Source organism: Agelaius phoeniceus, chromosome 12 (genome assembly GCF_051311805.1).
Source record: "Agelaius phoeniceus isolate bAgePho1 chromosome 12, bAgePho1.hap1, whole genome shotgun sequence".
NCBI classification, from domain to species: domain Eukaryota; kingdom Metazoa; phylum Chordata; class Aves; order Passeriformes; family Icteridae; genus Agelaius; species Agelaius phoeniceus.
Window position 1 is genome coordinate 20,718,316 of NC_135276.1, and position 25,713 is coordinate 20,744,028.

General features: G+C 57.3%; 1 protein-coding gene across 1 annotated transcript in view; it reads left to right on the top strand.

Moving 5' to 3' along the window:
• The first annotated feature begins 4,994 nt into the window (after positions 1 to 4,994).
• The window catches only part of ZFPM1 (zinc finger protein, FOG family member 1), a 35,116-nt gene continuing 14,397 nt past the window's right edge, over positions 4,995 to 25,713 (top strand). The window contains exons 1-3 of the mRNA XM_054640861.2: positions 4,995 to 5,235; positions 20,137 to 20,268; positions 22,486 to 22,575. Of these exons, the coding sequence (XP_054496836.2) occupies positions 5,196 to 5,235; positions 20,137 to 20,268; positions 22,486 to 22,575 (262 nt within the window). The 5' untranslated portion in view covers positions 4,995 to 5,195. The remainder of the gene's footprint in view (positions 5,236 to 20,136; positions 20,269 to 22,485; positions 22,576 to 25,713) is intronic.

Consider the following 25,713-nt stretch of genomic DNA (forward strand, 5'->3'; position numbering starts at 1 on the left):
TGAAAATAATTAGTATGGCTTAATTTAGGGAAAAAAATAACCTCAAAAGAATTTTGCAGAAAATTTAAGGCGGCACATTTTACTTTGTTTTGGCAGGAAATATTATGGAGCTGGAAATGGGACTTTTATGTTTTCCCTGTGCTATATTTCACCAGGGCAGCAAACCTGCAGGGCGGAGGAGGAGATTTTCATGCCTGGTTGTTACCAGAGCTCTCCCACACCTCCAGATTCATCACCTGGGCACCTGGAAATGAGTCTCCTGGGAGCCAGGGGAATGCTGCAGGGATGGGACCCATCCCCAGGGCCCTGGGATGGGTGCAGGGACCCCTTCCCAAAGCTGCACCCATTTTCTGGAAGCACAAAGCATGAGCGATGCCCACCTCTGGCTCGGGAATGCCACTCCCCAGGGAGATGTTGGCATCATCCCCTCATCTTTGGGGGCTGAATTATTTAATTTATCCTTTCCCCTCTAAATGTGAGTAGGTTTTTTCCCCCTGCTCTCCCCCACATCCAATTCCCTCAGTCCCCCCCACCCCTCAGCTCCTCTGAGCTCCCCAAAGCCCCCGGGTTTGCTGAGTCCTGCATTATCCAGCAGCGTTTGTCACTTGGGAGATTGCAGGCCCCTGTCACTGTAATTCCAGTGAGGATGCAAAGCCAGGCAGCTTCTCCCTGCTGGGGATTAACTCCCTGCTCAGCAGGGGACAGCAGCACAGGGGGGCTCCCCTGGGACCCAGCACCCCCGGGATATGGGGCCAGTGTGCACCCACATCCTCAGGGCTGGGACAGCTCCAGGCCCTGGGGCTGCAGGGTGGGTCTGATGGGAGGTGCCTGGCATCGATGGAGCCCCTTGGGGGGGATTTCTTGGCTTCTTGCCACCACCCTAAATTTCCCTCAAGCTGTTTGCTCTTCAAGTCCCCCCCCCCCAAATCCAGCCAGCCTTTCTTTTCTCAGCCCCACAGCCAAGTTTCTGAGCCAGAGGTGCTTTAAGCCTCTCCATAAAGCCTGGAGGATAACGGGATCCACCATGGTTGTCACGCTGCAAGCAGGGGCTGAAGATTTAGGATTTTTTTTTTTTTTCTTGCTTTTGAGTCAAATCTGGCCGTTCCTTGCACAGCAGGAATTTAAAGCCCAGCTCCCACCTCCCTCCCCAGGGTGTGTGACAGGGAGGGATCCTGCACCCCTGGTGCTGAATTCATGCAGGAAAACCTGGAGCCCTGGGGGCTGTGAACAGGAGCCCAGGGATGCCATCCTGCCGGCAGTGATGCTTCTGAAGCCCAGGAATTGGTTGGATTGCTCCTTTTGAGACTTAGAACATCATTCCTACAGAAGGAGATCAGTAAGAGGGAGGGGGAAATAAGCACTGAGACATCCCAGCCTTGGATTTGGGAACTGGGGGCTGCTCACCCACACATTCCCACCTGGTTTCAGGAGCATCCAGCATCATTTCTGCCAGGGGAGGTTTAGGTTGGATATTGGGAACGTTTCTTCATGGAAAGGTTTGTCCAGCCCTGGCCCAGCTGCTCAAGGCAGTGCTGGAGCCCCCGTCCCTGGAGGAATTTAAAAGCCACATGGATGTGGCACTGGGGGACATGGTTCAGTGGTGGCCTTGGCAGTGCTGGGGCTCGATGATCTTGGAGGCTTTTCAACCCTAAACCATTCCACGCTTGGGATTTGGTTTAATCCCAAACCCTTCCACGCTGCCACCGCAGCTCCCAGGAGCCCGTAATTCCACAGCAGCGTCTCTGCCCAGGACGTGCCCAAGTCAGGGAGGAACGTGCCCAAACCGTGCCCAAACCGTGCCCACACCTTGCCCAAACCGTGCCCAGGCTTTGCTCCTGCCCTGTCCCACCCGTGTCCCACCCGTGCCCAAGCTGTGCCCAAGCCCCAGAGGAGCCCGGGCTGTTGGCAGCCACCCGAGGCTGAGCCACGGGCAGGTGACAAGTGGCACCCAGGGCCGGGTTCTCCTGCCAGCAGGTGGCAGGGCCCTTCTGCAGGTGGGCACCGCATGCCAGTCCTCCCTCTTGGGACAAAAAAACCCTCTAAAATAGGATATTTTGAGCGGGAAAAAAGCTGGTGTTGGGGCCTTGGCAGGCCGTGCCAGCGGGCAGTGGCACCGGGGGCTCAGCACAGCCCCCCAAAATGCCCCCCAGCCACCCCTGAACCCTGAAATCCGGCAGAGGCAGCTCCTGGCTCTTCCCATTGACATTCCTGCGCCGCCGCCTCCTCTCGCCGCGTCTCTAATAATATCAGGGCAGATTAATTGGCACTAATACAAATGTACACAGCTCCATAAAAAGATGTCACCTCGCTCACAATGGGGGGAACGGCTGCTCCCGCATTATCTCTGCTCTGCAGGCGTGTAATTCACTCCTCGGGAAAACACGCTGTTTATTCGGCTCCCCTGGAACCATCTCCCTGCAAACACCACGGCCTCGGGAAGGGAGCAGGGAGACACCCAGCCCTGCCACTGGCTCTGCCACCGTGCTGCTTGTCCCTGTGCAGGGCCACCCATGGGTGCCCGCAGGGGATGGGGCATTTGGGGACAGGATGGGGCATTTGGGGACATCCCTGTGTCGGGATCCAGCCCTTGGGTGGTGGTCAAGATTGAGAATTGTCACCCCTGGGGGGATCTAGGTGGCTCTGGGATGGTGCCAGAAAGGGAATTAAAGGGACATTTTTGGCAAGAGATGTGCCAGGGGAAGGACTGCAACCTGTTTCCTTCGCTCCCCAGGGCAGGGTGGCAGAGCCCACCGGCTCCAGCGAGGCTTTTTGGGGCATTTCTTGGGGGGAAATGCAGCCCCCCGTGGGTGTGACAATGTCCCCTCAAGATGCTGCCACCACCTCTTCCAGCACAAAGAGCCAGGGACAGCCTCCATCCCTCTACTGCCTCACAGGGAGAGGAAATTTGGGCATCTCATCAGTGTTCGCTCCCCCCCAGCCCCTCAAACCTGCGCAATTAACGATGCTGTGTTTAATTAAACGCTTGTCTAATTATCTCGGTGTAAGCAAACACGCCAGGTGAGTACCACGGGGGAGCTCCGTGGATGTGCCAGAGGAACCGGCTGGATCTGCTGTGCCCCCAGCCCCTAAATCCCCACAGCCCAGCCGGAGGGAGCCCAGGGACCCCCAAAAGGGCCGGGCTGGGTTGGGGGTCCCCTCAGCAGCCCCTGCTGGAGGCAGAACCAGCACGGCTGGCACGGAGCAGAGCCCAGTGCAGGCTCCCTGGGCCGGGCCCAGCAAAGCCAGGCTGGGAGGGAGGGAGGGGAGAGGCTCCACAAGCAGAGCTGCTCCCCAAGGGGATGGGATGGTCTCCAGGGATGGTCTGCAGGGGTGGTCTGCAGGGATGGTCTGCAGGGATGGTCTCCAGGGATGGTCTGCAGGGGTGGTCTGCAGGGATGCTCTCCAGGGATGGTCTCCAGGGATGGTCTGCAGGGATGGTCTCCAGGGATGGTCTCCAGGGATGGTCTGCAGGGATGGTCTCCAGGGATGGTCTGCAGGGATGGTCTCCAGGGATGGTCTCCAGGGATGGTCTGCAGGGGTGGTCTGCAGGGATGCTCTCCAGGGATGGTCTCCAGGGATGGTCTCCAGGGATGGTCTGCAGGGATGCTCTCCAGGGATGGTCTCCAGGGATGGTCTCCAGGGATGCTCTCCAGGGATGGTCTCCAGGGATGCTCTCCAGGAAGGCAGCGATTCGAGGCCATTTGAGGTGAAAGGCGCCACCAGGATGGTTTTAGGGGGTGGTCAGCCAGAGAGCCTCGTCCTCAGCAGCATCTCCCTCCTTCCATTGGGTTGTTTTTTTCTTTTTCTCCCCTGGATCTCTTCTTAATTCCTAACTTAATTTCTTTTGACATCCTCATTGCCGGTTTGACCTCTTTACTGGAATCATGCGCTGCTTAAAACTCATTATCCCACCATTGAAACAGGAAGTTAATTAAAAACCCTTTAAAAAAAGAAAAAGAAAAGGGGGGGAAAAAGCACATCCCATGTCCGGGGATAGAGGAAAAGGGATATGACCGAGCTGTGCCGTGTCCCCACAGCCCACCAGCCCTCTCCATTGATCCATCATTATTTGGGGATCACCAGCCATCACCACTGGCAATGATCCAAAAAGTCCATCCTTATTTGGGGACCACCAGCCATCACCACCAAATCCCCCCGATCCAAGGTCAGCCATGGCAAGGTCCAGTTTGGGAGAAATTGTTGTTTTTCACAGGACAATATTCCCATTGTGGATTCAAAATCTATGTGGCTCCTGTTTAACCCACATTTCGCCCCAAAATTTCTTCATACTCAGAGGTCACCTGGCTGGGATGATGCCAAGGGGGGACCCCAGGACACCTACACCACCTCTGGGTGTCCTGGGGTGTCCCCCACCCTGAGCCAGGGTCGTGGAAGTCACAGTGGGAGGTTTTGGACCATTCATCTGGAAATGAGAGGGGTTCCAAGGGATCCAAAAGAGTCCCTGGGGACCCCACAGAAGGTTTGGGGGGCCCCATAAGAGTCTTTGAGGATCTGTGAAAGGTGAATTGGGACTCAGTGATGGCACTGAGGTTCCAGCAGGGGGATTTGCTGTGGGTGTAGGACCTTCCAGAGAGTCACAAGGGATCCCAGAGGGAAATTTGGGGAACACAAAGGATGGAAGACCCCAAAGGGGAATTTCGGGATGCTGGGGATGGGTCGTGGAACCCAAAAGGGGGGGTCCGACCTAACGGGGTGGGGCCAGACCCAAAGCAGGGGCTGGAGCCTCACGGGGCACCCATAGCGGGGCTGGGACGCCTTTGGGACCCTCGGGGGACCGCGGGGGGAGCGCGCACGGAGCCCCCGCAGGGAGCGCGCCCCGAGGCCACGCCCCCTCTGCCGTTAGCCCCGCCCCGCCGCGCGCGCCATCCGGTGGGCGTGGCTGGCGGGGGGCGGGGGCCTATGGGCGGCCGCGGCGGCGGCGCTGGCCCCGCCCCCCGGAGCGCTCCGCGGGTTTGATCCGGCGCGGCGCCCATTGAGAAAATCCCGCGGCGGCGGCGGCGGCGGCTTCGCTCCGCCGAGCACGGCCCGGCCCCGGCCCCGGCCCGGCCCCGGCCCCGGCCCGGCCCCGCGGGCGGGCGGGCGGGCATGCGAGCAGCCGGGGGCCCGCCCGCCGCCACCCACCTGCCGCCCGCCCAGCCGCCAGCCGGGGCGCCGGGCTCGCCCCTCGCCGAGCGATGTCCAGGAGGAAACAGAGCAACCCCCGGCAGATCAAACGTGAGTCGCCGCTACCGGCACCCCTTCCGTCGTTCCCTGCTGGACCCACCGCACCCACTCCCCCTCCCGGCTTATCTTTTTGCACCACCCCTTCGGCGGTAGCGCTCCCGCACCCCTTCCCCCGGTCCCCCCGGTACTCTCGGGACACACCCGGGACCCCCCCGGGACGGCCGCCGTGGGTGCCCGTTCCCGCTACCGACCGCTCGCCTGCTTCGGTCTCTGTCCCCGCCGCTCCCCCCTCCCTCCTGCGCCGCCTCCCCCCCGCCAGCGCGGTGGCTCCGGTACCGGCTCCCGATGGGGGCCCCGATAAGGCTTTAAAATATTCCGTTCTGCAAGTCCCGTCCTGATAACATCGCTCTGTCGGGACGGCCTGAAATTGTGATCTTATCTCCCCCGCCTGCCTCCCATCCAGCGCCGGCGGCCAGGGCCGGGGGCTCCCCGAACCCCCCCGGGACTCCCGATGGCCGCCGGGCCACCCCAGCCCTGCCGAGGGCTCCTCACCCCGGCTGCGGGCCGCTCACCCTGCCAGGGGCTCCCCATCCACCCTGGGGTACCCCAGCCCCGCCGGGGGCTCCTCACCGTGGGGACAGCGCCCTGACCCTGCCGGGGACCCCCATTTGCCTGGGCGCTGCTGGACCCGCCGTGCCACCGTCCCCATGGTCCCCATGTGCCATCCTCCCCACCGGGCACGCTGTCCTTGGCCCCCCAGGTCCCGCTCCGCATCCCAGCCCAGGTGGGACGTGGCCATGAGGAAGCGCCGCAGGATCCCTCGGGGCTTTGGGCACATCCCTGTCCCTCCCTGGGCACATCCCTGTCCCTCCCTGGGCAATGGTGGTTCCCGAGGGTTTCTATCGGCCGGGCTCTTGTTTTGCTCCAGCGAGGATGCACCAGCAGAGCAGAGAAATCCTGCAAAGTGCTGGAAGTTTTTTGGTGCCGGGCTCAGCTTGGCTTTTCTCCTTCCTCTCCGGTGTGTGTGTGTGTGTGTTTTTTTTCTTTCCCCCTCGAGTCGATGGAAGCTGGTGATAAGAGGGAGATGGGAGGATAGGGAAGGCTGGCCACCATGTGATAATCTACCTTTATCTTTCTCCTGAAATAATTGCAAGGCTGAGTTGCACCTACCTGTTTCCCTGCCTGGGGTGATTGCTGTGGTGATAACGCTCAGCTAGACTTTTACCCGGGGAGAGTTAAAAATAGTCCCAGCTGCCTCCTTTCTTTTTTTTTTTTTTTTCTTCTTTTTTTTTTTTTTTTTTTTTTTTTTCCGGGATACTTTTCTCCTTTGGCTTTCTCCAACTTCCGCGGCTTTATTTCGGCAAAAAGCCCTGCCTGGGTGACTGCAGCTCGCTCAGCCGGGAGCGTTCGGAGCGGTGGCGCTGGGAGCCCCTGCGGGATGCCCGCTCCCAGCGCCCACCAGCGCGGACTTTGCGGGGCAAACTGGGGCAGGACGAGGCCGTGGCAGCTCGGCCGGGCGGCGGCGGCGGCTCCTCGTATCTCCTTCCTCTGCTGCTTTTCTGCAGAGATGTGAAGAAATGATAAAGTGGGAGGCTGATCTCAGGCCGCCGGCGATGGCCAAAAGTGATTAAAAGCTGAGAGCTTGGAAGCCTTCCTGTATGTGTCAACATGAAAACAGTCATTAGACGCGGCGAGCGCGGCGAGAGCGCCCTGCCGCTGCTCCATCAGGGAAGGTATGCATGAATCAGGGCTCCGGTAACCAGACTCCTCTCATGTACAGACCGGACCTGTTTCCACAAAGTCTATCCTCCTTATCATCTCGGCTGGAGCATTAAAAACCTCCTCCAGATTGGTATCTGCTGATTTTATTTTCCTGGGTGACGCGATGTTCTCGCTCTGGCTTCGCCTTCTCTTGTGGGGTTGGGGTTTTGTTGTTTTTTTTTGAAGCCCGATGCGAGGCGCAGATTAAGGCTCGCGGGGAGATCGCCGGGAGAGCGGGCGATCGCCAGCAGAGATAAGACAAAGATCAGACACCGGACTATATTTAACCGGCTGCTTTAACCTTCCTCTCCTCGGTGCCTTTCCGGGCTGGAGCCGAGCGGGGATGGAGGGGCCGGGGGTGCCGCTCCCTCCGAGCCCCCCCGGCAGCGGTGGGGAGGCTTTGAAAGCCGATTGCATCGCGATGGTGGCTTTCGATAGCAGAGAAAACACCCCGAGCATCTCTCCCTTTCATTTTTGGGGGTTCCTGCCCGCAGAGGACAGTTTCTTTCCATCCCCGCCTGTACCACCAACCTCCCTGCAGCTGCTTCTGCCTTATGGGGTGGTTGATTTTTTTTTCTTTCTTTCTCTTTCTTTTTTTTTTTTTTTTTTGTGTGTGTCTGTCTTTTGTTCTGCTGGTAGATAGATGTGAGGGGCTGATAGGGAGCAGGAGCTGATCTCCAACCCAGATAGCCTGTTATATTTATTAACTTCAAACATGGGAGCACGGGCGCCCAGCTGATGAGCGAGGCTCTGGCAGCTGCCGGTGCTTTCACAGCGCCGGGTCCTGCGATGGGGGAGCTGATAAGCGGGAGATTGATCTCATCGCGCTGATGTGCCTCCCCCTCCCTTGTTCTTTTAATTTTTTTTTCTTTTTTTTTTTTTTTTTTTTTCTGTTCCTAAGCGAGCTGGAAGCGAATGTTTTGTCATAGTTGCAGGGGCCTGTTTGTGGTTATTATTTTTTTTATGGTGTTTGGTTGGTTTTTTTTTTCCTTTTCCCTTTTTATTCTGCGCTCAGCTACAGTAGATCTGAGCTCCTGATAAGCGCCAAGCCCCGATCTCCATCCTGATAGAGATTGCCAGGGCTGATAAGGACCACTTATCTCTCCCCACCAGACCGGAGCAGGATTCGCTACAACAACAAACACAGCAAAGAGGGGCAAAAGGGCTCCAACAATTTGTTCCACTGCAAATGTGATTAACGCAGGCACTTTAATTATCTGATGGGGGGCAGCTGCATGTGTGTTTTTATTTCTCAAGGTGGTGGGGTGGTTTTCCCCCCCTCCACGTGCTCTGTGAAGCGAGCTGGGTTGAGAAGCCGAGCTCTCCCAGCTCCTGTTATCGGCTGCAGATGTTGCATTAGTTTGATGAGAGCTTTGACTTTTTTTTGATCATTATCTCCCATTCTGCACCGCCGAGCGAACGCCCGGGCTGGGGTGGGGGGGGGGTGAAAACACCGTCATATTTTTGCATGTGGATTTTCTTTAATTGCTAATAGATGGTGTCAGATAAGGAGTGCGATCTGCGCTGTTAAAGCCGCCGTCTCTCGATGGGCTGTGCTGGGCTCGGGTGGTTTTATTTGGTTTTATTTTTTTCCTTTCCTCCTGCACGCTCGGCTGCTCCCCGGTCCCGCGTGGGCTCGGCGGCGATGCCGGGAAGGGGACGGGGGAGCCGGGCACGGGGTGGCCGTGGGAGAGCCGTCCTTCCCTCCCGGGAGCTTGGAAAATCGCGTTTCTTTTAAAGATGACAGTGGCCAGCCCAGCGTCTATTTTTAGCGGCGGCGTGGTGAGCCGGTGGCGTGGGATGCTCCCGGCACGCCTCCTGCCTGCTCCTTCCCGCTGCCTTCCCTCCCTCCTGAGTCCTTCCCTTTCAGGTGACTCTGTTTCAACCTCCTCTGCTTGCTGCCTTTTTTTTTTTTTTATTTTTTTTGGCCTGTTTTCCCCTCTGTGCTCTGATGCAGCTGCACTTTTCCATCCCCGCCACCTCCGTGCCTCAGTTTCCCCATCCGCACCTCCGGGGTGGGGGTGTTAGGGGAGGTGCTACCCTGGGGTGCTCCATGGGGTGGGTTGGGTTTGCTCCCGGGATGAGCCGGGTGCCAACAGGGCCTCCCAGCTCCGCTCCCAACACCGGAATCCTCTGCACATCCTGGGGCTCCCTCAGCCCCCCTGTATCCCGCTGGTGGCATCCCCAGGGTGGCATCCCCGTGTCCCACATGTCTGTGACACCCACGGGCGCTGCCTGCCTGCCTGCCAGCCCCTCCCCTCTTGTGCAAACACCCCGGGGCTTTTGCCAGCCCTGGTGCGGTGGCACCGAGCAGCTGGCAGGGCGAGGGTGGCAGAGCCCCGTGGCACCGCTGCCCCCGCAGTGGCTCTGCCCAGCCCGGCTGTCACCAGCCCCTTGGGATGTGCCCTGGGTGACACTGGGGGCTGCCAGGGCTGGGGGGCATCACCATGGGTGGGATAGAGGAGTGACCTGTGGGGTATCAGTGGGATACTGGTGGAATATCAGTGGATCAGTGGGATACTGGTGGGATGCACCCAGCAGAGCCCACCCTGGGGAGTTCTCCCAGCCATCCCCAGGTGTTTCCCACATTCCTGCCCAGTGGAGGGTCTGCCCCAGCCTCGGGTGATGCTGGAAGAAGTTTCCCTCCTCTTGCACAGCCAGGTGTGAGCATGCCTGCAGGCCCCAGCTGCAGGAGAAGGTTGGCAGCTGGTGGCCAAGGGGACAGCTGGGAGCAGGAAATGCATTCACCATGGATAATGGAGGAATGGCGCTGCTGGCCAGTGCCACCACCCCGTGCCCTGCCAGCCGTGGCACACTGCATCCCTCAATGCCAGGGAACCCCGTGAGCCCTGTTGGGGCTGTGCTAGGGGTGCATCCCAGGATGGCTCCTCCTGGCCACCCCCAGGAGAGGAGGATGAGGGGGATGCTGAGGGAGCCAGGGCTGGATCCAGGCTGGCCATGGCCAAACCAGTTCTGCCGAGGGCCCAGCGAGGGAGGTGAGGGAGGCTCTGCCAGCAGCTCCTTCCAGGGCCGTGGGCGCTGGGGCTGGGTTGGTTTTGTGTCTGCTGCAGCTCTTCCACCTCCTGAGCCCCCAGGGGACACCCCCACACCATCCCCAGCATGGGCACAGAGCCACAGCAATGGACTGTCCCTGGCAGCCTGGGGAAGCCACCTCCAGCCGGGATTTACACCTCAGGATCCCAATGGCGAGGTTGGGCAAGGTCTTATTTTCCACGGTGAATCACGAGGCCACCTAGCAAGCTGCAGCTTCCCCTTTGGCCAAGTTGTGATGTGGCCAGCTCAGCAATCAGCACTGGGGAGGAAAGCAATCCTTTCCCCACGGGTGTTGCAGGAATTGTGCAAGGAGGCAGCGCCACGGCACTGGTGATCCCAGGTTCCTGGAGAGGGGCATCACCCCTGGCATCACCCCAAAGGCGGCATCACCCTGTCCACATCCACCCTGGGACAGGAATCTCCATGCCATGGGACATTCCCAGCCCTGAGGGGACACCCACATCCCTGGGAAAGGAAAGAACAACGCTGCCCAAAGTGGGAGCAGCAGGGCTGGGGATGGAGCTGCTGGGCCCTGCGTGGTGCTGGTGGATTTGGGGTCAAACGCAGCCGTGCTGGCCGAAGGAAGAGGATGTTTTGAGGATGTTTTCCATCCGTCCTGCTGCAAAAAAAACCCATGATCCACCTTGGAAAACACTGGATGGGACATTGCTGTGGAGGGAAAACCAGCCCAGGGCTTCCACAGAGGCACAGCCAGGGCTGAGAGCTGATGCTGCCCGGGGAGAGGGATGTGAGCAACCAGCAGGAGCGAGGAACCTGGAGCTCCTTGGAATTCAGCACTGGAGAAGATGAATTGGAAAAGGCCTCTGTGCCAGCCCTGCACCACACTCCACCTCTGCTCCCTGCTGAGGACGTGGATTTTTCTTCCCGTGGGGCCAAGAAATCAGCTCCCCCACTTTGGAGAAGAGCAGGAATGGGAGCAGCAGGCCAATATCTCCCTTTTTTTTCTGCACCACATCCCATGACTGCTTTTGCTGCCTGACTCAGGGCTTTTGGCCGCTCCAGCTTGGCCAGGCTGTGTCCTGCTGCTCCCTTTATCAGGAAAGTTCAAGTGTTTCGGGGTAATACAGTTCCCTCTTCCGATGGCTGCCCGGTAAAGGCTCCACATTGTTCCTGCAGCAACATGTTTTTTTGGAAGGGCTGAAATGCCGAAAGGAATGCAACTGCTGACCTTGGGCTGCAGTGGGGTTAAGGAGTGTGTGCCTATGAGTCACTCCAGATAAGAGCCTTCCACGGCTTTTTTCCTCCAAAATAATTCTTTATCTCCTCTTTCTCACATCAACATATTTTCTTGACATCTCCCCTTCGATAGCGCGTGGAGGAAATGTGCTCCTCGGGTTTGTCCATCTGATGAAATGTGGATCCATTGTTTTCCCTCGGCCTTGGCCAGCTGGGAGCCTGACCCCAGGATTTGGGGATGTGCCTCCCTGTCAGTGCCAGGGCTTGGGGATGCTCAGTGGGCTCAGGGTCCCAGAGCTTTGGGAGTGCTCAGTAGGGTCATGGCTGGAAGATTTTGGGGTCAGTGCATGGGGTTTTGGGATGTTTAATGGGGTCAGTGCCTGGAGCTTTGGCAGTATTTAGGATTTTTGGGAATGCTTGATGGGGTCAGTGCCTGGAGATTTTTGGGATGTTCAATGGGGTCAGTGCCTGGAGCTTTGGGAATATTTAGGAATGGTGCCTGCAGTTTTGGGAAAGCAAACCCAGGGTTTGGGGATGTTTGATGGGGTCAGTACCCCTTGCTTTAGGGATAGGCTTTGGGGTCGGTGCCCAGGATTTTGGGAATATTTGGCACCCTGGACTTTGGGAATTCCCCACAGATTCAGTGCCTGGGGCTTTAAGGATGCGCCTTGGGCTGAGTGCCCAGGAATTTATGGATGCTTGAAGGAGTTTGGGGCTGCACCTTAAGGCTGTGCCTGAGCCTTTGGGGGGATGCTCAGCAGGGTCAGTCCCTGTAGCTTCGGGAATGTGCCTTGGGATGGTACTCAGGATATTGGGTGGAGCGAGATAAGAGCAAAAAACAACTTGATGCTTGATGAGATTGGTGCCTGTGGTTTGGTTCTCTGGGTCAGTGCCTGGGGTTTGGGGATGTGCCTTGGGATGGTACCCAGGGTTTTGGGATGCTTGATGAGATTGGTGCCTGCGGTTTTGGGGATACTTCTCTGGGTCAGTGCCTGGGGTTTGAGGATGTGCCTTGGGGTTGATACCCAGAGCTTTGTGATGTTGGAGGAGTCAGTCCCCGGGGCTTTGCAGATGTTCCTCCAGAGCTTTGGGAATGCGAGACCGGGAGCAGCAGGCAGAGCATCCCCAGCCCGGCAGGGCACGGCGGGGAGGAAAAGCCGCTCTTCCCTCCCCTCCCTGCTCCGCCGGGAAGTTTGGCCGCTCTCTCTCTCTCTCTCTCTCTCTCTCTTCTCCGTCTCCCAGCCGAGGCCTCTCATGCTACTCGCAGCTCCTATGATAATGCGGAAAGTTGAACTGGCCCCATTACTGCGCTGCGATGGTTGCGGCGATAAGGGCGCGATAATGGCAGCGATAGCGGCAGCTCGGTAGCCAATGGCTCCGCCGCTCCTCCCATTAACATTCCCCACCACGGCCGGGCTCGGAGCTGCCTATCTGCTCTCCATTTCCACTCCTCCGCTAGATAAGAATGGAAATACTGACTTCATAGCTCACTGATTAAAGTGTCTGGATTTCTTGATAATACACAGATAAATTATGTTTTTCAAAAAGAAGGTAGGGAAGGGAGTGCGAGGGGAGGGAAAAACCTCCAGTCCATTTTTATTTTATTTTTTTTTCCTTCCTTCCCTCTTTCTGGCCGTGCCCTGGGAGTTGCGATTTTGCTGCTCCAAAACGCCCTTCCCAGGTGGAAGGCAGAGCCCTGTGAGGTGCCCTCAGGAATGGGGGGAATAAGGATTTTTGGGAGCCTCGTGGGTGGGGTGTAGGGCAGCCCTGTGCTGGGATGGAGATGCTGTTCCTGCACCCAGGGATCTGCTCCTAGCACGGGCAGGGCTTTGCCAGCGGTGCCACATGGCCGGGATCCTGGTGGTGGCTGGGCCATCTCAGGTGGGATCTGTCCCCAAGCTGGCAGCACCAGGGATGCTCGGGAAGCATCTCCATTTCTGTGTCCACCTCCCTGCTGCTGCTGCAGGATGCTGCCTTGGATACTTTGGAGCAGCCTCATCCCTCTGCCCCATCCACACTCAACTCCTTGGCTTTCCTCACTCATCCCCACTGGAGCAAGCAGAGCTTCCAGACTCCTTAGATTGGAGAAGGTATTGACCACGAGCCTCTGAGTTTGTTTCATCTAAACATAAAACTAAAGAGCAAACAGTATAAAGTTCATTTTTTAATGTGCTGCCCCATTCCAGTTGGGCTGCTCTCTTTATTTTTTTTAGGGGAACTGTGATAAAAAGCAGAGATAAAGCCAGGACTGTTTTGTGTAGGAGTCGGTATCTGCGTTATCTATCTCCCTTTTTCACTCTCCGGGCAGCTCTGTTGTTTTTCGCTCTTATCTCGCTCCACCAAAATGCCAAGAACAGGAAAAAAAAAAAATTAGAAAAAAGAAAGAGAGAGAGAGGCAGCACAGGCACGTTTGCACGGAGAGAACTCGGTGTCCACAGAGCCGGGCAGGAGAAGGGCCTGGAGCTGGAGGAAGAGGAGGGTTGGGGTGCTGGGAAGGATTTTGGGAGCAGCGCTGTCCCAGGGATCTCCGTGTGCCAGGTTTGGTGCCAGCTGCTCTCAGCTGGGCCACCCAACCTGGCTGTGCCCTCCGAGGTCCTTCCCTGCCCCTGGAGCCCCCCTGGTTCCTGCTGGTTGCCCTGGAGTGCTCCAGGATGGCTCTGGGAGCTGGGATCGGGCATCCTGTGGGACTGGGAGCAGCAGGGACATCCCAGCCAGAGCATCTTTGCTGAGGTCCTCTTGTCCCCATCCCTCGGGCCTTGTTGTCACCCAGGGCTGTCACAGACTGAAAGCCTTGGGGTGGACACTGAAAACCATCCCTGTTCCCTTTCCATCACGTTTGGAAGCGGGGTGGACCTGGTAGGACCTGGAGCCGCCTCCCACAGGAAGGGGGATGGCTCCAGCTCGGCATCTCAGGGTAATTTGTCGCTGGATTAGCCCAGAGCTTGACCTCTGTCCTCGCTGTCACCTGGTATTGATGTGTTCAAGTGCTGCCTGAGCATCCCCACCCCCTGCCCAGAATGCCTTTATTCCAGGTGGGAGAAGTACCCAAATTGAGGGCTTTTCCCCCAGTTCCACCCTCTGGCAGGGAGCAGGGCTGGTGTGCTTGGAGCCTGATCTTCCTGGATGGAATTTCTTTCCCATCTCGTTGCGCCTCCAGCTGCTCCCGAAGTGCCCACATCCTGTATCACCATGGGGACAAACACCTCCCGCTGCTCTTGGATGGGCTTTGGATGGAGACAGCTCCAGGAGGGACTGGTCCTTCTCTCCCAGTCTCATCAGCTGCCTCAGTTTCCCCGCTGTGCTCTGAGCAGCCTCCGGTGGCTCCGTGCGCTCTCCAGGCCACGTTCAGCGCATCCCTTCTCCCGGAGCATCCCCATCCATCCTCCGCGCCCGGCACGGCTCCATTCCGCTCTCTCCGAATCTATCAGGGCCTTATCGACCCCATCTGAAACCTAAAGTCACTCCATTGTCATTGTCCCCGGATCTGTTCCCCGGCTCCCTCCCCTGCCTGGCGCGCGGTGGATGCGCCGGCCGTTCCCGTTGGGAATGGCGGCCCCCGGAGCGCCCCAATCTCCCGGAATCTCTCGGTGCTTTATCGGCCCATCGGAGCCGGGGCTGGCGGGGCCGGCGCTGGCGCCGCTCGCTGCTGATAAAGTTACAGAGTTCAGGCAGTGATGAATGTTCAGTAACTGCACCCGCCGCGATCCCGCCTGGGCTTGGCAGCGCGAGCAGCTCCAGCTGAAACCAATCCCTCCCCTATCAGCAGCGCTGCTTTTTCTCAGGCTCGGCCTCTCCCCACTCCTGCTCTTCCCTGGGGGGCTCCCCTGGGGCAGCGCAGCACCGAGGGATGCTCTGGGGGCTCCCTCCCATGGGGGGCGTTCTGGATTTCGCCCTGGAATGGTTTGGGTTGGGAAGGAACTTGAAGCTCATCCGGTTCTAGGGCAGGGACCTTCCACCAGACCTGTGGTGGTTGGGACAGAGCAGCTCCCCAGCAGTGACTGGAGCATCCCATCCCATCCCATCCTGAGGAATCCCATCCCATCCCAAAAAATCCCAGCCTTCCCAACACCTCCATTCCCACCCTGTCCTTCGTTCCCCTCCTGGAAAAATTAGGCCTAAGTATATTATAAATGTGATCATTTATAAATGGAATCATTTCTTTATAAATTTATAATGTAATCATTATTATAAATTTACAAATGTAATCATTATTACAGATGTAATCATTATTACAAATTTAACAATTATTATAAATTTAACAATTATTGTAAATACCGTCCCGCCAGCAATGGCAGCATCACCCACCCCTTCCATGCCCCCACCATCTCTATTCCCCCACCACCCTTTATTCCTCTTCCTGGTATAAATTAGGCCTAATAGATTATCAATGTAATAATATTAATCATTATAAAACCCCTCATGAGCTGTTGGAGCATCTTCCCATCAAGAATTACAGCATCATACAGCTCCTCTGTCCCCTATTCCCCTCTGGGATAAATTAGGCCTAAATACAAAAACGTAATAAGTCTATAAAATTAATTTGTAAATTATTATAAATATCCCCCATCAGCAATCCCAGCATCCTTACCGCCTCCTGGATAAACCAGTAATAATTTAATACCTAATCATGATCAATACATTATAAACCCTCCCTACACCTTCCAATTCTCCAACCATACTCTTTTTGCCTTGTCCCTTTCCCCCAGGGCACCACGGGCAGGGTCAGGGTGAGTTTTATCTGGAGGTGATGGAGAAGGGCCCCCAATTTGAGATAAAGCCCCCTGGGGCCGGCCCCAGCCTCTATCAGCTCCGTGCACGGGGCTGATCTTTCATGGGGAGATACCCATGGGAGCAGCCTGGCCTGGGATGCTGCAGCCAGCCTGATAGGGGGGATGAGAGGGCTGATTTGTGCTCCAAAAACCCCTTTTCCTCCCAAACAGAGCCCAGACTGCTGGAATTCAGTGCAGCATCACTGGGGGGAGATCTCCTGGTGGAGCAGCACCGGCTCCTTTGTCCCGGCCTGGCATTCCCGGCCCGCAGGGAACCGGGGAGCAGCCGAGGTCGTTGGTAAAACAAACATCGGCAGGGCCCAGGGAGGAATTGGGTGAGAAGAGCGGGCGGGTGGCCCATCAGATACCGGGATTTGCAGCCCGGGTTGTTCTCTGGGTGTTTCTGGCACAGCCCTGCCACCAGACCCTGGGGAATCCCGGGATGCTCCAGGTCCCACCAAACCACCAGGGCTGCCTTTGCTCCAGGAGCAGCTGGGACTGGCCCCAGGAGCATCTTTCCCTGAGGAATTCTGCCCTGTTCCTGTAGCACTTTGCTCTTGGCTCCATAATTTAGGGGGAAAAGAGGTGATTTAGGGGCAGAGAGGAAGCAATGGCTGAGTGGAATTCTCACATTTCCAGCATGAGGTGAGGGATGAGTATCCTGGTGATGCTTTGTGCATCCCAAAACCTGGTTTGGAGCCTTGCCCACCTGCTTTTGGGTTGGTATTCATTATTATTATTATTATTATTATTATTATTATTATTATTATTGTTATTTATTGTGGGTTTGTAATTGGAAGAGGATGGTGCCAGCGCAGGGATGAGAAGGAGCTGGAAGGATGGAGAAGGGATCCTCCATTATGCTGCCTGCCTGGTGGAGCTGGAATGTCCCTCAGGATGCCCTGGCACAGCTGAGATGTCCCCACTGTCCCCACCAGAGCTGAGGCTGAGCTTTGAGGTGCCTGGAGAGAAGGTTTGGGATGTGAGTTCACCCAGGTCCAGGCTCTGTCTCTCATTCCCTGACTCCCAGAGCCTTCCTTGGACTCATCCCCTGCCCGATGGGACTTGGAGGAATTTTTATTTTTAGAAATAAGGATTGTGGATTCCCAGAATGGTTTGGGTTGGAAGGACCTTAAAGCTCATCTCCTTCCTCCCCCTCCACGGGCGGGGACACATTCCATTTAGCCCAGGTTGCTCCCAGCCCCATCCAACCTGGCCTTGAACACTTCCAGAGATGGGAATTGCAAAGGAGTCGGATGGGAAATTTTATTTAAATTCGTATTTAAAAATAAACACTTGGACCTGACAGCAGCACTGAGCGCCAGCCGGCGAAGGCAGGTTGCCACCAGCCTGCACGTGTTCCCAATCCAGGACCTGCTTTCCACCATGGGAACTCCTCCTCCTCCTCTTCCTCCTCCTCCTCCTCCCTGCTCCAGAGCCGGTGGGAAAGTCTGTGGCTGTTGCTATTTTCTATCTGTTATCAAGGCCCCTTATCACTTTGCTCTTGTCTCCGTGCCGGCTCTCCGAGCACCCAGGGTCTCGCTCTTGGCAGCCTGGAAAAGTTCCCCCCCCCCCATCCTCCTTGATTCCCTATATTCTTTTGCCTTTTATTTAATTTACCAGCTAAGCACAAAGAATCAAGAAAAGCTTTATTGTTCCTGCGCTGGGAGAGCCTTAATTGGAGTGCAGTGATCAAATCATTACCTGGATAACGCCGGGTTTCCCTGGGAATGCCGACCCTCGGCCCAGCCCTGCTGACACGGGCTCAGCTCCTCAGCTCCCTGCAAGTTTGTACAGTCACTGTCTTTTTTTTTTTTTTTTAATATTATTTTTTGAGGGGAAAAAAGAACAAAAATAAGGGAAAAAAAAAAAAGAAATCCTTGCTCGTTATCAATAAAAAAAAGGAGGGAGGGAGAAGAGTTAATCGTCGAAGCGGAGTATCTTGGAAGGGAGCGTTTTTTGGCTCTTCCCCTCTCTGTAAAACCAGCCTCAGTAATTCAGTTTTAAAGCATGAAAAAAGGGAGTTGATGAAATTCCACTATCAGCACTGAACCAATATGCAAAATATCTCGCCGAGAATCAAATAGCTATTATGTTTTCATTTCCATTTCAGCGTATTTGCTTAATGAAGAATAGACAGATCAGGCCAGCCGAGGGAGGCTGTGTGCGGTGATAACTGTGCAGGGCTCCCAGCAATCCCGGGCAAGTGACGCTCCCTCCGCTCCTGCTCCTGCTCCCTCTCCCTCACTCGCTCTTTTTTTTTCCCTTTTTTTCCCCTTTTTTTGATTTTTTTTTTCCCCCAGTGATTGGTTTAACCCACACAGCTGGGAGCACTGGCAGCGCATCCCTGGGGGTTGGTGGGTGCTGCAGTGGGGTTGGGATGCAGCCAGGGACATCATTCTGGGATGCTGTTGGCCACCCAGCCTCCCCGTGGACTCTGGTGACACTGTGGTCCCCAAACCCCTGCTTTTACAGGGTTAGATTTATCTTATTTTTTTATTTTATTTTTATTTATATTGATCTATTTATTCATCCCCATTTCCCCTGGGAGTGCTTTGGGGTGGGATGTGGGATGCATTCAGGGGCTGTGTGAGATGATTCCAGGATGCTGTTGGCCGCCAATCGTCCCCATACCAGGTTTGGCACGTTGGATTTATATGGAGCAGCCTCATCTTCCTCGTGGCTGGGCCTTGCTGTTTTGGGATGGGTGGTCCCAGGATGCATCCAGGGATCACAGTGACAAGATTCTGGGATTGTTGGTTCCCCATCATCCCTGTAGGTACTGGGTGACACCAAACCCCAGCTGGATTTAGGTGGAGCATCCCCATCTCCTTCCTGATTGGGGATGGAGATTTCAGGGCGGGATGTGGGTCATCCCAGAGTGGATCCAGGGACCCCAGTGATGTGGTGCTGGGATGCTGGTGGCCACCCACCATCCCTGTAGGAACTTGGTGACTCCACAGCACTCAAAGTTGGATTTATATGGAGCATCCAGTTGGATTTATATGGGGCATCCCCATTTCCCTCCTGGCTGGGGATGGGTGTTTTGGGGTGGGATATGGGATGCATCCATGGAATGCTGTTGGCTGCCCATCATCCCTGTAGGCCACAATGCCGTGGTACCCAAAGCCATCCCCATCCTCCTCCTGCTTCCTGCTTTTCCCAGGTCTCAGCACCCTTGGGTGGGTGCCAGGTGCCCTCCTGGTCCCACCCATCCCTTCCCAGCCCCATCCAGCCCTCCCTGGGCAGGCTGGAGGTGCCAAACCCCGGCGCAGGCGAGCGTCGGGTTAACTTTATCAGAAGCCCAAGAGCCGTGAAGGCGTGAAGGAAGAAATTAGCCTAACAATGTTTCATTTACAGCGGGAGAAACGATTTGTTAGCTGGCGATTGTTTCTGAATATTATCAGAGCCTTTTTAATTGTGCTGGAACTGAAATTAGCAGAATTAGAATAAATTGCCTTCCCTTCTCCGGCAGCCTCTTTATTCACGCTCATTGTTGTGTGCTTTGTATAGATTATGGGCTCTTTGTTCTGCTGCTGTAAATATACATGCCTGGAGTCACGGCGAGCAGCTGAGGTCTGCAGACGGGCTGGCCCCGCTCCGATCCCCCCGTGGTCCCCCCGTGGTCCCCCCGTGATCCCCCCGTGGTCCCCGGTCCTGCGGCGTCGTGCGGTGCCAGCCATGTGTGCCATGTGTGCCACCAGGGCTGGGCCCTGCCTGCCTGCCTGGGGATGTGGCTGCGTTGCCATGGAAACAGATGGCAGGGCTGAGGGGTGTCCCCTGTGTGCACCCTGGTTGTCCCCACGTCCCCCCTGCAGTGCCATCCCCGCGGGTCGGTGTCCCCCGTTGGGTAAGGGGTGGTGGGGACCATTTCTGGGGTTTCTTTTGGGGACAGGTGATGCCACATCTGTGTGCACAGGGCCACTCTTGCTGCCAGGCTGATTCCCCACGGTGCCGCAGGGAGGGGACACCTGGAGCAAGACATGGCCACCTCTGCAAGGGGACAGCACCCCAGGGAGATGCTGCACTGCAGGAATGGCGGGGCAGGGCTTTCCCTTCCTTCCCTGTGGGGCATCTCCTCCCAGCATCCTGATTTCCCAGCTGGGAAAACCCCCTGGCATCTTTTCCCCGTGGCTGTGCCCTCCTCACCACGCTGTCCTTGCTCCCACAGGGTCCCTGGCAGCGATGGAGGAAGGCGAGGATGCCCCGGTGGGGGACAAGAGCCCCTCGGAGAGGGACGGGGCCACCTCGGACTGCGAGGGCTCCGCCGAGCGCGACACCTGCAGCCCCCCCGGCAGTGAAGGTGAGCCCTGGGCTGCCCCTGCTGTCCCCTCCCCACGGGGACAGGCCCTGCCACCAGAGCAACCTGCACGGTGTTAGCTCAAGAAGCAGCCTGGCTACCCCTCCGGGCTGGTGGGCCAGTGACAGCCCCCTGTCCCTGGGGGTTCCATCCCTCTGGGACCCTGGGGACAGCCCTGTGTCCCTGCAGGGTTCCATCCCTCTGGGCACCCTGGGGACAGCCCTGTGTCCCTGCAGGGTTCTGTCCCTCTGGGACCCTGGGGACAGCCCAGGTTGCAAAGTCTTTAGCATATGAGGTGACCCCCTTGGGATGTGGAGTCACATAGTCAGGGTTTAAAGTGACCTTTCACAGGGATGTTAAGTGACCTTTGGGATATAAAGTGACCCCTTGGGTACAGAATGACCCTTCCCCCTAGCTTGGGGTGCAAAGTCACATTCCCTTAGGGTGCAAAGTGTCCCACCCCAGGGATGCAGAGTGACCTCTCGGGGTGCAAAGTCACATCCTTTGCTGTACAAAGTTCCTCTCCGCACCCATGATGAAAGTCACGTCCCTTGGGGTGCAAAATTCCCCCGCTCAGGGGGGCAAAATCACATCCCTTGGTGAACCAAGTGACTCCCCCAGGGTGCCAAGCAGCCCCAGAGGCCACAGGTGGCCGTGCCCCAGGTGGGCTGGGGGCACGGGGCCGTTGGTGGCACCGTGCTGCCCACGCAGCCGCCAGGCTGGAGCCTGCTGTGCCGCGCCCCAAAGGTGGCTGCGACTCAGGGCCGGGCTGAAACAGCCCCAGATATCCTTTGAGTTCCTTCCTGTGGAGGTGGGGGCAAATCCCAATCAGTTAATGTTTGCTGTGCCCTTTGAGATAACCGCGCCGGGGCAAGGCTGCGCCGGCTCAGCGAGCTCCCAGCAAACCCCGCTGCCTCCAGCTGCATCTGGGGAGAAATGTACCCCAAACCAGGGCAGCCAGGCCATGGTGCACCAGGGATCCAGGGCAGCCAGGCCATGGTGCACCAAGGATCCACACAGCTGGGGCAGGGAAGGACCCCGACAGCTGGGATAGGGAAGGGATCCTGAGAGCTGGGACAGGGAGGGATCCCGATAGTGGAGTAGGGAAGGGACATGAATAGCTGGGACAGACAGGGACACCAACATTTAGGGACCCTGATAGCCCCAACAGGATGAGGTAGAGGGAAATCACAAGGCAGGGAAGGGACCCCAAGAATGAAGGGCAAGGAAGGGGCCTCAGTTCCTGGGGCAGGGAGGGGACCCCCCCCAGTATATGGGGCAGGCCAGGGACCCTAAAGCTGGGGCAAGGAGTTGATCCTAGTTGGAGCAAGGAGAGACCCTGATTTCAGCAAAAGGACCCCAACAGCCAGAGCAGGGAAAGGATCCTACAGCAAAGCAGGGCAGGGAGCCTGATAATTGGAACAGGGAGGGGACCTGATAACTGGAGCAGGGAAGGGACCCCGGTATCTGAGTCAGGGAGGTCTCCCAGGCAAACTTTGCTCAGTGGTGGAGGGAATCAGGGCCCTTATCTGATGGGGGAGCCGGGCTGGGGGCGAGGAGCCGGAGCCGGGGCGCGGAGCTGCACCTGGCACTGGCCTGCCTCGATAAAGAGGTGATAGCAGAGATAAGGCCCAGCAGCAATAACGGCCACTAAAGCTTTCAGCGCGATGGATAAAAATCGATATGCCAGGCACTTTGATTTATAGCCAAAAATAATAGGACTTTTATACCCGGTGATTGATTTATTTGATGTTAATCATGGCGCTTATCACCTGTATTAATAATCTGCAGTGGTGGTGACGTCACCCCTGGGCGGCCGCGGTGGCGCCGATCGATTGGGCTCCGCTGCTCGATCCGCCCAGGACGCCAAGGCAAACATGTACTTTGGGCACTAATCTGCCACACTGTCATATGCAGATTGCCTTTATCAGCCCATCTCCAGCAGCAGTTAATGGAGAAAATAATTGTTATCAAGTTGCTATGAATACGCCACAAATAGAGCCGTGAGGGGAGCGGGGCTCGGCCCGCTGGCGTGGCATGGCATGGCACGGGTGTGCCAGGGGTTTGGGGTGGGCTGATGGGGCATTCCCAGGGGGATGTGAATGCCCTCCCTGTGCCCGTCCCAGCCCCGGGTGTCACTGCTCTGGTGGTCCCAGCCCCTGTGGAATGCTGCCTCTGGAATGCTTGCTCTGACCAGCTGCCTTCCCCCTCCTGTCGCAGAGTCCAGAGATGCTCTGGAGAGTCCAAAGGAGCCAGAGAAGCCAGATCCTGGAGAAAACCCCCAGGAGCCAGACAGCTGGAATGGGCCAGGTGAGTCTCTGGTGTGGGGCTGTCCTGCTCCATCCCAGTGTCGTGGCTGCATCCCTCCAGCATCCACCTCCTCTTGCAAACACCAGTGTGAGAGGAGGACTTGGAGCTGGGCAGGCTGCAAACCCCAGAACTCCTGCTGAAGGGAAGGTGTGAGCTCGTGGTTGTCATCCCTGACATCTCCAGGGTGCTGTTGGGATGGTAAAGCATGGATGTGGGAGCAGCAGGGATGCCATCCCCAAGCTGGCATCACACTCCCTGGCACTGGCAGGGTTTGGGCCCGTCCTGCATCGCACCAGGGCGCTTCACCAACATCCTGGCAACCACAAGAGCGACGCTGGGGTGGTTTGGTGATGCTTATCAAAACCCCAAGGAGCAAATTCAGCCTCTATCTCCCCCTGGTATCTCCACGCCGGGGCCGCGGGCACCGGGGCACCAGCGAGGCCAGGCTGGCCCTGTGGGCACCCCCAGCCCTATCACCCACTTATCTCCAAAGCCACGGGGTTACAGACGTGTGCCACACAGATTCACAGGATCATGGAATATCTGGGGTAGGCAGGGAGCTCTGGAGATCATCCAGCCCAAGGCAGGGACACCTGGAGCAGGTGACACAGGGACACATCCAGGTGGGTTTGGGATGGCTCCACACAGGACACCCCACACCCTCCCTGGGTGGCTGTGCCAGGGCTCTGCCACCCTCCAAGGGAAGCTCTTCCTCATGTGGAGGTGGAACTTCCTGTGGTTTAGTTCATGGCCATCACTCCTTGATTGGGGCTTTGGGTTGTTCCACTGGGAGTGGCTCCTGGCAGGTGGATGGGATGGGACCAGGAGGACCTGACATCCCCAAGGGTGAATGGGTCACGTTTTGGGCACATTTCAGGCCCTGTGGGTGCTGCCCACACCCTGCTCCTCCCAGGGGAGCTCCCAGCTTTGGCTGGGAGTGTTGGGCAGTGGTGACCCCGCTACAGGACAGCGATGGCCCTTTGGGGATGGACGCTCTGGGCAGGTCTTGCTGTGTCCCCAAGGCCACCAGGCTGCAGCAGCCCTGGGAAGCGGGGCCTGCCAGCACACGTGCTCCTGCAGCTGCCCAGATCCCCACGGCCCGGCGGGAACCCCGCTCCCCTTCCCGTCGGGGCCGAGGGGAAGCTCCTGCCGGCCCCGCTGATATCCCAGCCCTTCCTGCATGTGGTGTCCAGGAAGGAGCTGCGAGGCCACCCCCTGCTCCCCCTTATCTGCTCCCAGCCCTTTGCCCCCAGTGCTCCCAGGGCAGGGTGGGATGGGGCTGCACCTCCCACCCCACAGCCGCCCCCATCCCCTGTGGGGTCGCCGCACCACGCTCATCCCAAAGCTCATCCCAAAGCTCCCAAAAGGAGCCTGGCTGAGGCCGTGCCTCCCCTTCCCCTCGGGGGGGAGCGGGTTATTTGCATTCTTTATGTAAAAGAGATTTGATTATCGGGCCCTGGCAGCCCATCTGCGCCCTGTAATTGGAGTGGCGTTGGTGGCGGGAGCTGCCAGCGATGCCGCGCCGATAGCGCGTTCCAACCGCCGCCATGGCCCGGCTATCAGGGGCTCTGCAGGCTCGCCCTTTATCAGGGATGGAGCTGCCCAAAAGGGAAGCTGGGAGCAGCCTGAGTTTGCTGCTTTATCGGGCAGGATCCGCCGCGGGTCAGCGCGAGGATGCGCCGTGCCGGGGGCTCCGCTTGCGCCCCGTTTGGGGGTCACTGGGTCACCCCCACTGTGGGTCAGTGTTCCCCAGGGTCACCCAGAGGGGATGTGGCCTGCCAGGACCTCGCCCTGGGGCTGCCTGGCCCCACGTGGCAGGAGGGAAGAGGAGGGTTTGGTTTAGCCTTGGGGTGACCTTGTTCCCTGGAGGGGACTGAGCTTGTCCCACTGATGGGCAAGCACCCAGGAGCTGGAAGCTGAAATCCCAAACTTGGGAGTCTTTACAGATGTGAAGATTCACCACCCCTTCATCCAGGGTGCTGGGACACCCCTGGCTCTGTTCTCCTTGCCAATGGGATCATGGCCATGCTTTGTGCTCACTCCATCCCCTGCTGGGGCTGGAGACAGGATGTCCATCCTTCCCAGATTCCCCCAAACCATCCCAAATTCCCCCAAACCCTTCCCCACAGCCCCTCCATCCATGCCTCAGGTTTCCATCTTTCCCCCTCGTTTTGGGAAGGGTGGGTAGCAGAGAATTTCGGGAGCACCCACAGCCTCCAGCTCCCATCCCAGGGCTGCCCCATCCCTGCCCTGCCAACCTCAGCAATTCCAGCCACCTCTCCCGGAAGGATAAGAGGAAAAACTGGCAAATTTCACATGGAGCTGGGGCAGGAATGCAGCAGAGAGCCCTGCTGAGGGACAGGCTGCTCGGCCTCATGATGAGCCACCAGAGGATTCCCACTGGGAGCTGCTGCAGCCCCTGGGAATCCTGGATTCTTCCCTTTCCACCTGGTGGGATGCAGATTTTTGCCTTGGTCCTTGTGGGAACAGCACAGGCAGGGATGGGATTGGAGGAGCTGTGACCAAACCCAGGGTGGCTTTTGCATTATCCCACCTGGGAATTCCCTGGGAATTCTTCAGCCCCTTCCCTACATCAGCATCACTGTTTGCAGCTCCTCCTTGCTGAACCCCCTTGCTGCTGCTGTCTTGCCTGTTTGGGCTTTATTTAGTAACTAATTACTAATTATTAAATATTAATTTACTATTAATATTTCCTCTGGGCAGTAGTGATGGCTCTAGGTTGATTACAGAACTCAGGCTCCTCTCCTGATCCCCCAAACCCCTCACCCCCATCCTCCATATCAGGATGGCACAGAGCAACTCCTCTTTTTTTTTCTCTTTTTTTTTTTAGTGCATCTAATTAAAACTCCCAAGTCCTTTTTTTTTTTTTTTTTTTTTTTTCCCCTTTTCCTCCCAGCTCCCCCTTCCCTTCAGTTGTGTTTATCTCCCTCCTCAATAATCTCTGGCTGCCCAGGGTTTGTCTGGAAACCTCAAGGTTCATTATCGGGGCGAGCAGGGCACAATGGGGGGGACAGCTCCTCCGGGGGGGGCACAGCCCCCCCACATCTGCCCCGTCCCTCCCCCTCCACCCTGGCATGTGTGGGTGGGAAAAATTATCCCAGCAATTCCCTGTTATCA